Source organism: Dryobates pubescens, chromosome 13 (genome assembly GCF_014839835.1).
Source record: "Dryobates pubescens isolate bDryPub1 chromosome 13, bDryPub1.pri, whole genome shotgun sequence".
NCBI classification, from domain to species: Eukaryota; Metazoa; Chordata; class Aves; order Piciformes; family Picidae; genus Dryobates; species Dryobates pubescens.
The window spans coordinates 11,074,020-11,086,534 of record NC_071624.1 but is presented as its reverse complement, the minus strand read 5'-3'; the positions used below and the strand labels follow the sequence as shown (position 1 = coordinate 11,086,534).

General features: G+C 45.4%; 1 protein-coding gene across 1 annotated transcript in view; it reads left to right on the top strand.

Annotated features, from left to right (window-relative positions):
* Window positions 1–12,208, top strand: part of PDE6D (phosphodiesterase 6D) — a 44,922-nt gene extending 32,714 nt beyond the window's left edge. Inside the window, exons 2-5 of the mRNA XM_054166611.1 lie at window positions 4,091–4,179; window positions 8,172–8,297; window positions 9,141–9,246; window positions 11,579–12,208. Of these exons, the coding sequence (XP_054022586.1) occupies window positions 4,091–4,179; window positions 8,172–8,297; window positions 9,141–9,246; window positions 11,579–11,660 (403 nt within the window). The 3' untranslated portion in view covers window positions 11,661–12,208. The remainder of the gene's footprint in view (window positions 1–4,090; window positions 4,180–8,171; window positions 8,298–9,140; window positions 9,247–11,578) is intronic.
* Window positions 12,209–12,515: the final 307 nt, after the last annotated feature.

Sequence of the window (12,515 nt, the reverse complement as noted above, 5' to 3'; positions counted from 1 at the left end):
TTTATGTAAGACTTTGCTGACCCAATAGGTGGTGGAATATAAATAGATCAACAGTACACCCTTCCTTCTGCCCTGCTGCCTAATCCTTCCTCGCCTTCGGGATTGAAGAGCATTTGATCTATTGAGTCTTAAGTCAGACAATGTTGCCTACAGAAACAATGAGAATGAAATTGTAATGGTGTAAGAGTGTGTGTGTGTGATTTTTAGAATGAGAAGCTGAATTAGGAATCCATTATTGTTCCTCCTCTCTTTCCATATATATGAATTTCACAACGCTGCCACTGCCTGGCTCTCTACTTGCTCTCCATAGCTACCCCTGCCAGGTGGCTTGACATGAGCCTTTTCAGAAAGAGTAATTGTGTTAAACCTATATTAATTTACTTTCTCCTTTTCAATAATACTTAAAATGCCCTCTTCATCCTGCCTGCAGGTCTCCACTGCTGCTCAGAAGATGGAGCACTCTTTATTTTTAGTAACAATATCTCTCACGCTGGGATGGAAGAATCTTAAACCAATTAAACACATTAGAAGATAACAGTGTGTGTGGGTTTGGTTCAAGATCTCCATTTTCTTCACTCTGGGGTATGTCCTAGTACCAGCCTTTCTATCCAAGATGACAGAAATTGTGTGATAAGCTGCTAACTAGGTAAGCAGTGCAGCTGCTGCTTTGTCAGGTATTCCCTTGCCATGAAATCACTTGTGATGGGTTTGGCCTTTTTTAATTCCATTACAGCTAAGTTTTCTAAATTATCTCATTTTTTTCTCCTTAGGAAGTTTGGATTTGGGTTTTTTTTTCCCCCGGATCCCTGTTTCTTTTTAAACGTTAATCTCTTGAATGTGGTTGGTTGGTGTGTTTTTTTCCCCCCAATAGAAGAGGATTGTGTGTGTGTGCCCATGTAAGATGTGATGATTTGTCTCCCCCTTACAATAATGAATAATTAATGGGAAACACTTGTGACCTGGATGGAGCATTCTGATCACTTAATATATGTCTGGATCCACATATTTTGACTCCATGTATACCCCCTGAATAGCAAGTTGATACAATTCCTTTTTTTATTTGCAGAAGTTGGAAAAGCATGTCCTGAACCTGCACATATGCCTGTCTAGGCCAGAAAGCCTTTGGCTACACTAACACTAAGCCTTTGTTTCAGTTGATATGGAATGTACATGGGTTGGCAATGTCCAGATTGTTTAAATACATGAGATTTTTCTAAGAACTGACATGCATTATTGATGTGCTTCCTCTCATCAGCAGGGATGTCTTGAGCTTTTAATTTATTCTCTATTTTGTATTAATGTTCCACTGTAAGAGTAAAAACCAGGCAGGAGAGCCAGCCCCATGCTTGGGCAAATTAAAGTCTGATGGCACTTTAAAAAAGTCTTAGTACTTCAAAGATTAATGTATCTAGCATTGTTCAGCATGGTAACATAACTTGTGTCACCTTTCTTGGACTGGATTGGAAGAGGAATCCTTGGAAGGAGAAGTGACAGAGGTGGTAGATCACTATCACTCTGTAACTATGTATTTCAAGTAAGGGTAATAATTAACCTGTGAGGTTACATATGAGCACTCCATCTGTAATACTTTTGAAAATGGTAAGTGTAGCTCCAGAGCTCTCCAAAAATTTGTGAGGGTAAAGGGATAGGAAAATAAAGCAAGGCAGGGCATGGCAAGGGAAAAAGAAGATAGTCCATTAGTTAGAGTACTGTTACAGCACTAGGGAGCTGGATCAGTTCCTGTGTAGTGCTGGGTTTGCTGTTCTGGTTGGTGTTTCACCTCCAGTTCAGAGGAACTTGTCCAGCGTGTGGCCAGACCTGCAAGCTCATAACTCTTAGTGGTAGTGAACAAATAGCAAGTAAGTGATTACCCATTGGAATGGGCTGCCTGGGGAGGTGGTGGAGTCACCATCATTGGAGGTGTCTAGGAGGAGACTTGATAGGGTGCTTGGTTGCATGGTTTAGTTGATTAGGTGGTGTTGGATGATGAGTTGGATGCGATGAACTTGAAGGTCTCTTCCAACCTGGTTTATTCTATTCTGTTCCTAAATACTTCTGAAAAGGATAAATTTTTTTAAAGGAAATACAGGGTTTTGTTTATCAAGTGCCTAATTTACTGAATTACTGTACAGCTAATAGTTGAGAGTGTTTGCATTGCAGGCTGTTGTGAAGATAAATGAATTTATCAGGGAGATGCTCAGGCTGTCTCATTTGTTGTTTGTCCCTTGTTCATGGTGTTTGATAAATTGCACACTTGCTTTCTGTGCAAATAGCTTCACCCTGGCTAGTTTGTGTGTTTGTCTGTGGGAAGGTGTGCCAAAAAAGGTGGCTTTTTGGGGACATTTGAAATTGCAGTTGGGGTGGTTCCATCCTGTGGGTTTTGCTGGCTGAAGGCTTCGAGTTTTCTCACCAAGTGAAGTGCCCAGCCTTGCTGCAGGTTCTTCTTGCCATGCTGCTGCTCATTCTTCTCTCTCTGATTTGCCCACCTCCCTTGGTTTACTAGCTGGGGACCTACCTGCCAAAATATGGAGGTGGCATATGGGATGCATACGAGGATGATGCCTTCTGTGTTCTCCCCCTTTCACTCTTGCCTTAGTCCCAGAACAAGGGGCAGGTATTACGTGGCTTAGAACAAGACTAGAGGGACATGAGCAGGCAGCCCTGCGCTCCCTCTTGCCGTGCTCCAAGCTGCTGCTAAGTGTTGGAATCTGTAAAGCCACCCCCATGTAAATGGACCCTGTGCACATATTCCCACTTTTCTCCTCCCTGTTACCCTTTCAGTGGAGCAGGGAAAGTCTGGCTAGCCTTCAGGAAGGGAAAGGCTTCTCACATCTGCGCTGAAGCTGCCATCTTCCCTTCCCTTCCCTCCTCCACACACATAATTTTAAAACAAATGTTACACTGTAATGCAAAATTTGCTAAAGCATCTGTTTCTTCCCTGGAGCTCTGGAAAAATGTGATCAATGTGACAAGTTTGTGTGAGTCTGCCTGGAAACTGTGTATGTTAGGAGATGAGTTCAATATGCATATTTCTGACAGCTCCTATTTATACCTACATCAAGGTTCATATTGTCCCTCCTCTGTTTCTCTACCTCCCCACCCAGTTCCCAGAGCAGTTGGTCTCTCTGCTACTTGCAGATAGTTTCCAGGCTCTTGTTTAGGAATTGCTGAGGGGTGCACTGCCATAAGCCAGCAAAAGGGAAAGCCTGGAACAGCATTGGTTTGCCTGGACTTACCTCTCAAACTGTGTGCATTTTTGCTGGCAACCCCTCAGCTGTGAGCTGTGGAACAGGAGGCTGTTGCAGGGCATTGGGCTTACTGATGACTGTGTCCCTATGCCAAATGGCATCGTGCAGGTGTGCAGGCTCCTTGTTCTGATCTGTCATGTCTGAGTTGTTATGTTTTGGAGGACACTTTTCTACAGCTTGTTATCAGTTGTCCCTTTGAAAATATGAGCATTACATGCTTGCCTGTAACTTTAGTGACTGATCTGGGCTTTGTGAAAGCTGTCACAGCCTCATTCACTGAGAGTGAGAAGAGAGGACCTCTTTTTGCTTAGCACTCAGCAGCTGCAGAATTCCCAGGAGTGGCAGTTACCAGGTCAACAGCAATAGAACAACCTTTGATATCAATATTTTGTAAACTAGGAAAGCAAGCTCTATTCAGTGTTACTCTTTCTGATGCTATATAGAAAACACTTCTTTTTCTAGCATTCCTTAAATGCTGGAGGACAGAAATTGAGTGTATGGAATTACCTGTTGTTGATAGCAGTGCTCTTGCTTCTCTGCAGCAGTGACATTGCCTTTATCCTTTAAAAGCGATGGAAAATGATAAATGAGGTTAACAAGCTGTAGACCAAAGTGAAAACTAACTCTCTGACTGTGCAACTCTTGCTGCATTCATTCTGGTCAGGGGCTGGCTTGTTAGTTTATTTTCTGGGGAAAAGCATCCCTTTTCCTTGGCCTCCAGAGAATCAGAGAACACAACTGAAACTCAGCTGGAGCAGGCTGCTTCAGGGCTTAGCGAAGAGTCCTGGGCACAACGTTTAGGGACGCGAAGTGCTTGTCTTCCTTAATGGCTTCCCAACCAGAAATTGGATGAACCTGCGGGATGCAGAAACAGGGAAAATCCTCTGGCAAGGAACAGAAGATCTGTCTGTACCTGGAGTGGAGCATGAAGGTACTGTGTAGCCTTGCTGTGTGTTTTGGGGCTGAGTGGTGCTGCATGTCTAGGTCAACAGAGTTGTGAACGAACCCCTGCTCTGAAGGACGGATGTCCTGACTCTGACTTCACACCTTCGGAAGCTTCCCGCCTGCCGCACTGCCACGGTTCAGAGCAAACTACAACAGGGTGTGCTTTGGGGCAGAGGGCACAGCTGCAGATGGGTCTCAGGAGAGCCTGATGTGTTGCCCCATTTCCCTCCTGCCATCTTTCTCACTTTGGCAAATCATGTTACCTCACTGTGCCTCCAATTTTCCTCACGTACGAAACGAGAGCCCTCACCTCCATCAAAGGAACTTGGGAATTAATTAAAACATACTCTGGCATGAGATTAATGCCCATTGTACAAGGAATTGTTAAGACCCTATCTGCTGTGCACTTCAGTCATCCATCTAGAAGATGGATCACTGCAAACTGGAACAGGTGCAGAGAAGAGCTATTAGGAGAAGGCACTGAAAGGATTAGGGATGGGAGGATAGACTTTCTTAGGAGAAGAGAGAAAAGCCATTCTTTGTATGGCTTTGAAAGAAAAGAAGGCTGAGCTGGATAGATTATTCTCAATAAATAGGCCAAGAAAGGGGAGAGGTGCCCAACAAAGGGGGATAATCTGACTATGAATTAAAAGAAGGTGTGTGGAAATATGGTTCTAATACAAGGCTGCAACAGAAGCAGTGAGGGCAAATGGTCAGAATAATTGTTTGAAAACGAAGGCCATGTTTGTCTCAAAGTCATTGTAGAGTACCTGTGTGTGTGTTCTGTAACCCTTCAGGGCAAATCACAGTCTAGACATGGCAAAACAAAGGATCCAGATACATAGGAGAATGGACAAAATATATTTCCTTTAATCAGGACTTCTGTTTGCTTTTTAAACAGGACTTTGATTTGATTTAAGTACAGGTTTCCTTTAAAAATAAACTAAGTTTCAAGTCATGATACCGTATTACTGCCTGAACTTACCACTTAGATCAAATAAAAGACTCTAACTGTGGTGTTGAATTGCTGCCAAAGTCTTAACATTAGACTGCTGAAAGGAGTGAAAATCACTGCCTGAGCACCTGAAACTGGAATGAACCTTCTAAACTGGATTTTGACAGCAGTGACTCTTTCAGGTGCCCAGTCAGCTCAGCTCAGTGACAGTGCATTCAAAACTGGGAGGCAAGCTGAGAGATGCAAATCCGTAACGTTTAGTTTCTTCCCATATATGAGCAAATGCTGGAATGAGCTGCTGAGGTATAGCAGTGGGAGAATCCCAGTGTTGTTCCCAGTTACCACAGCCAGCTTTCATTCAGGAAATGCAAACAATCCTTTCATTGTCTAAGAAGGGATAATAGTTTAAAGTACCCAGTAAGTTTGGCTAAGATAGATGTCCCCAAAATTTTTGATTCAACTGCGTGAAAACATGATACAGATCACAGGATGTTAGGGGTTGGTAGGGATCTCTGGAGATTAGGTCAAACTCCCCCCTGCCAGAGCAGAGCCACAGAATCTAGCACAGGTCGCACAGGAATGCATCCAGATGTGTCTTGAAAGCCTTCAGAGAAGGAGACTCCACAATCCCTCTGGGGAGCCTGTTCTAGTGCTCTGTGACCCTCACAGTGAAGAAGTTGCTCCTCATGTTGAGGTGGAACCTCCTGTGCTATAGTTTATAACCATTGCCCCTTGCCCTATCATGGGGTGCAACTGAGCAGAGCCCATCCTCTCCCTCTTGACACCCAGCCCTCAGCTATTTATGAACATTTATTAAATCCCCTCTCAGACTTCTCTTTTCCAGACTGAAAAGCTTCAGGTCCCTCAGCCTCTCCTCATAGGGCAGTGCTCCAGTCCCTTAATCATCATCATAACCCTCTGCTGGGTTCTCTCAAGTAGATCCCTGTCCCTCTTGAACTGGGAAGCCCAAAACTTGGCAGGTGAGATCTCACCAGGGCAGAGTAGAGGGGGAGGAGAACCTCCCTTGATCTGCTGGACACACTCCTCTTAATGCACCCCAGGATGCCATTGGCCCTCTTGGCCACAATGGCACATTGCTGGCCCATGAATAACTTGTTATCCACCAGACTCCCAGGTCCTTCTCCATGGGGCTACTCTCTAGCAGATCACCTCCTAACCTGTACCATAACCAGAAGCTGTAGTTGAATTCCAGGTTTCTAATTAAATGCAGCCGGACCCCAATGTGCCACTCATCACTGTCTAATCAGAATTAATTATTTGATAATTATATGTTACCTATACAAGTGCTTAAATGTGCATCCATAGTGTATCCTCAAATTAACATGAAGCAGTAGTAAACTCAGGAGAAAGACCCACTCTAAAACAATGCAGAAATGTGGGAGGCTAACTGATGAGAATCAGGCTTCATGCTCTTCTTTTTAATAGGAAAAAAAAAGTTGTTAAAGGACTTTAAAGTACCTTGAATTAAAGTTTTCTGCCTAATGTTATAAATACCAATTATAATCTCTTAGAGCTGTAAAGGCTGTGCAGTCCTACTTTTACTAAAAGTAACCTTTTATTTAGTGGTTTTACAATACTAAAGCAAGCATTCTGAGCAATCTGTCTTGAGGGTAAAAGAAACTTAATGATTAAATTGCAGAGTAGTTGTAACAAAGTCATTTTGCCCTTAACTGCAGGGGGGTGTTTGCTGACACCAAGCTGCAGCCTGTGCTTGTGAGGCCAGTGAAGGATGGTGCCATGCAGATTTCTAGCCAAAAGAGGAAACTGAAATACAGAAGCTGAAACAAATCTGAGAGCTTTTACATTTAAAACTCTTCCCTTACACTTTTAACTTTTTTTTTTTTCCCCCTTCTCATTGTTACTATTTTAAGCAAACCATGGGGTTGGTACTTCTTCATTGGACAGGACAGCAGCTAACACTCCTGAGCCCTCCAGCTCTCTAGCTTGGTTTCATACCAAGGTCCTGCTCCTTGCAGTTGGTTTACATTAGATGGATTTGCCTGATGTTTGGTAGACCCTTCATTTGATCAAACAGGAGCCATGCTGTCTACTCATGGATGTTTTGATGCCCTATCTACTTAGGAACTCTTAAAGCACATGCCAGCTGTATTCCCTCCCCTCTTTACCTCTAAAAACTGTATGTGGAACACATTCTGATACTCAAGCAGGGCTACGTACAGTCACACCACTGGAGGATGACAGGCTTGGGAGAGTTGTAGTACATTGTCTCCCCCCTGTATTCTCCCAGTGAAGACCTTTCAGCATATGAATCAGTGCTCACAAACTGTCCTTTCTTTTAGTCCTCCACCTCTAAAAAAATCTGCATGAAATATCTCCCAGGTACAGTTTGCCACTTGCCCTTGGTCTCTCTCACTGCGAGGGCCCAGAAACCCTGGGCTGCCCAATTACTCTCTCTGTTTAACTCACCAGTTTGGTACTGGTTCTACTGCCTCAGTGTTTACGGGACAGATGTTTTGTGCACTTTTATAGGACCTCCTCAGAGCTGTGTGAGATGGCTGAAAGAGTGCTGCTGGGCTGAGAAACAGCCGTTTGTGGTTTGCTGGGGCTGGGCATCCTGAAAGGGCAAGGGAAGGAGAAGTGAGAGAGGCTGACAGGCTCGGTGTACCGAGCAGCCCCTTGGCTGCTTGTGGTCTTCAGCACGCTTCCTAAAGTAGAAATTTAAGTTGCATCTCATATTTCTACCTGAAGAATTGTGGGGGTTTGGTAATAAACTGTTGAGAGCCAGGAGTCTGAGAGATCAGCGTTGCATCCCTGGTTCTGTCACAAGTTTTGTTCCTGGCTCTGGGCAAGGTGCTTAACCTATTTGCATCTTGTATTTCACTCCCGCAAAAACGAAAACAAAGCCCTTTGTGTTTTCGTTTCCCCTGCTGCGGTTGCTGTACTACCACTAATCGTTGTTTCAAAGCGTGTTACCGTAGCACCTGAAGCAGCTGGGTCTGTTTCCTTGTGTCCAAATAATGCTTCTTTTATCTGTTTCACAGCTCGAGTTCCTAAAAAAATCCTGAAGTGCAAAGCGGTGTCCCGGGAGTTAAACTTCTCCTCGGCAGAACAAATGGAAAAATTCCGACTGGAACAGAAAGTTTATTTCAAAGGGCAGTGCCTAGAAGGTAACTCAACTGCTCCCTGTGCAGCCCGCCGGCAGCACGGGGAGTGACCCCAGCAGGGCAGGGATTAGAGAGACTCATCGGGGTTGAACGTGGTGATTTTAATTTCTCAGAGTACCGCCGAAGCACTCATCTTGTCAGGACTAATGGGCCACAGTATTAGGGATAGCATTTCATAAGTGTATTAACACTTTGTTATGTAAGCAAAAAGTCTGGGTAATCGTGCTTCAGGGCATAAATCCACCGCGGGCTGCCTGAGGCAAGGAAAGAGGCTGCATTAGAGTGGCCCATTATGGGCATTCCTGCATCTTCCTCAGAAGCATCTAGTGCTGGCCAACACCAGGCTGCAGGCCGGACTTAAGGAGCCTTTGGTTTGCTTTGCTTACAGCAGTGCCACCAAGCATTGTCTGTGTGACTCCAGAGCTGCACATTTGATCTCCCTCACTACAATATTGCTCTTAATCTGAGGTGAAGAAGGGGGAGTTGAGTTCCTTGTCTTCTGGGCAACCAGCTGTACCCTTGTCTCAGCTGGAGCTGGGGAATGTCTGCAAGAGGGGGAGTGTGGTTTTCCTGTTCCCAATTAGGTGTGATGACATCTCCACTGAATGCTGAGGAAGTGGTGTGACTTTATCATTGCTATCAGCTGTTTAGAAAGGGAGGCTCTGCTTTGAGAGGAGGGCAGGGTCCAGTGCAGTTTAAACTGTACAAAGAAGTTTAAATGTAAAATGTTGGCAGCACAGTGGGACAGTTTAGGGAGTTCCCCAGTCTGTCAGGTTAAAAACAAAAGGACCATTTGTGGCTTTTTTCTTCTTTCAAATGCCTCTGGATCTTCTTTTTACTTTGCAGAATGGTTCTTTGAGTTCGGTTTTGTGATTCCTAACTCCACAAACACTTGGCAGTCCTTGATAGAGGCAGCACCTGAATCACAGATGATGCCAGCTAACGTTTTAACGTGAGTGCCTTGGGCTTACAGAATCTGGGAGCCAGCAGAGAAACAGCCATGTGTGGCATTTCCTTGGGGGCCACGGTGGGAAGGAAGAGAGGGAGCTGCTACCAACTGAATCAACTTCACCGCTGTTAGCTGTTGAGAGATAAAAGGGGCGAAGTCAACCTCATTACCTTCTTTCCCATAGGTCCCATTTGCATTAATCTAACACTAGAAGTTTGGAGGAAGTGGAGCTGATCCTTTATTAGTTGCTTCCTTTTTTTGAAAGGTGAACTGTGAAAAGATTATTTTTTTTAATGCTTTGAAGCTGAATACTCTTTACATCCAAGGCAGGGGGGGAAAAGAGGTGTTTGGGCCACTTTCAGATCCAGCTGTTGACCACTGGCTCTTGTCCAAGGCGGTTGATTTTCATGCAGTATATCATGCATTGGAGCTACCCTAGTGTTTGTTTCACACCTGCGCCAGTTTGCCAAGCTTTGTGTCTCTGACACTGGGTTATAGACTATGCATTTAGTCACATGGAGTTTTATCTGGAAAGAAAGTACTCTTAACAGGTAGGAAACAGTCACTTTACAGTCGCCTGCAATGGGATTCACACATCTTCCTTGGAAACATCGAGTCCTGGCGGCTGTTTGCACATTGTCTTCCGAGTAGACCAGCGATCCCTAGGACTTGTGTCAGAATGTTGCATGCTGAGTGTTGCTCTGAGTGTAGACAGCAAGGCACAAGCTGTGGTGGATGATGGAAAAGGGCCCTGGGAAGTTGTACTCTCTGACAAAAAGCCACCTTCCCTGCAATGCTAGATGGGTGCTGGCAAGCATATGAGGAGCATGTTGCCAGCAGAGGCAGAGAGGGATGGAAGTCTTGCTGCCAGCAAGAGGCAGACAGGGAGCAGCCAGTCTCACTGCAAGGTCACTGTGTCCTCTGGAAGATCTCCCTCTCCAGCATTTCCCCTCTCATTCCCTGTCTGGAGGAGAGCTAATTGCATAGGGATGGGAACTACCATCACTGATGTCTATGCACAGCATGTTTCAAAGAGAGTGGACTCAGAAGAGAACATCAGGGTTCCAGTGGTGCTCTCTGGCACAGCCTGCTCAGAACCTTGTAGGTGCTACATGCATCCTCAGCTCTCAGAGCTGATGGTTTTCACACAGTACAGGAGGAGCTAGATTTGGGAATCAGAGTAAAGAAACAGACAACTGACAAGCTGGTTTTGACCATCTCAGGAAATCAAGATATTTTCAGGACTGGGAGTTCTCAAATGACCTTGAGGATTTTCCCATGTCTCATTCTTTCCCTGGAATCTGTGCACTTGTCAGGGGCAGCCCAGATCTCTCATGGAGATGTCCTAAAGTCATTCTTGAAGCTTTTCAGCAGAAGCACCAGCCTAAAGAAATCAGCTTTTTTCAGGTACCAAGGCTTGGAGAGCTCCTCACTTTCTGATATTCTCTGAGGCTTTGTGTTTGTCTCAGTGCTTCCATAGCAGGGGAGAGCAGAGATGTGATCTTTGGTGCTCACCAAGGCCCTCTGTGTGAAGGATTCCTGGGATGGCTGAATATCAGAGTGAGAACATTCCCAGGCACTTGAGTTCAAGCACTGCTCACACCAGAGCAAAATCCTTATGCTCTTGCCAGATTCAGCTTTGCCAGTGTTACAGATACCAAGAGCTGCCATGGAGATGGAATTGCTTTGGTTTTCAAGAGCCAGGTTCTTTAGACATGGTTAGACCACACTGCCCAGTGCTGTAATGGCCCCAAAGTTCTTAATTTTGTCTACCCAGGTCAGCAAGTTAAATCTTCAGAGCTTTTGTCACACCCAGGTCTACATTTCCATTGCAGTCTGTGTGAAACATGCTTGTGCTTTTGCATTTAAGCACTTCTAGGGGGAAATGACATCTTCAGTTGGCTGAAGTAGCTTGCTCAGCAGTAGGGGACAGAGATGGGGATTGAAAAAGAACTCCCATTGGTTTTCACAATTCACTGCAGGAGAGAGGGGCCTGAAGGTGCTGGGGCTGCTTGTTTATTTTTAGCCACAGAAGTGAGCAGAAGTTTGCAGTTTGTGAGCAGTCCCTGCAGCCTGTGTGATGCTGTGCCCAGAAGGGGAAGGGCAAGGGAGGGATGGGGGGGGACTGCTCCATGCAGGAATGCTATGGGGAGATCCCTCAGCCCTGATGGCCCTGGACCAGGACTCGGTGCTTGCTGCATGTGGCTCCAAGCCAGAGTGTGTGTTGCAGGGAGTGAGGTGTCAGCTGGGGTTTGTGAGAGCGTTGGGAGCCATCGTTTGCTGCTGCGCCGGCGCTCGTCTAATCCCTCTTCTCTCTCCTCTTTCCCTTCCACAGTGGTAATGTTATTATAGAAACTAAATTCTATGATGACGACCTTCTCGTAAGCACTTCCAGAGTGAGACTTTTCTACGTTTGAGATGGGGCTTTTGGGAGCTCTTTTAGTTTTCCTCCATACAGCTCTTGGTGCAGAACCCCCTGACTATCCAGTGGAAGACACTCCTGTAGGCGGTGACCCTGGGGACCAGCTCAACGTGGGTTGTGACCTCTGCCCATCACTTATTTTGCTTTCTCCTCTGACAAGACCAGACCAAACCCTCAGAGACAGGACCACGTGCTTGGTGAGGCACTGGAGAATAGAGGCTGTCTCTGAGCATGGGCAAACGATGGTCATGCAGAACCAATATTGTAAATTGTTAGTTGCATCCTTTGTACTTCTCTGGATCCTGCTCTCATCTCCCATTTCCACTGGCACCAAACTCTCACTGAGTTTCATTTGGGGGAGGATTAAGTTACCCTTTTCATTTTTTCCCATGTGGTAGGTTTTTATCCTTTCATTGGATTTCTGTGTAAATGGTTCACACTTCCTCTTTCCCTGACTCTGTACAATAGACTGTGAGATCACCTAATGTAATTAAACTGATTTCTCAATTAAAACATTCCTACTGTCCAAAGAAGGGAAGCAAAGTCAGTGTTGTGTGGTTTCTGTTATAAAAATGCCTCGCTGAGGGCCTGACCTCCTGTGGCTCCAGGCAGCAGCAGAGCAGAGCTCTTCACAGCCCTGCTCCTTCCACAGTCCCCAGAGCCTAGTTTAAAACTCTTCCACCAGCTGACCCTGCAGGAGAGGTTTCCTGACCAAGGTTTCTCCTTGGCCACCTTACAGTCTGTTAGTCCTGTGGAGCAGTTGGTCCTGTTTGCCCAGGCTTCTTGAGCAGCACTGCAGGTGGTTCTGCTTCTCTAGCTTCCTGGGGATGCCCAAAGCCCTCTGGAAAAC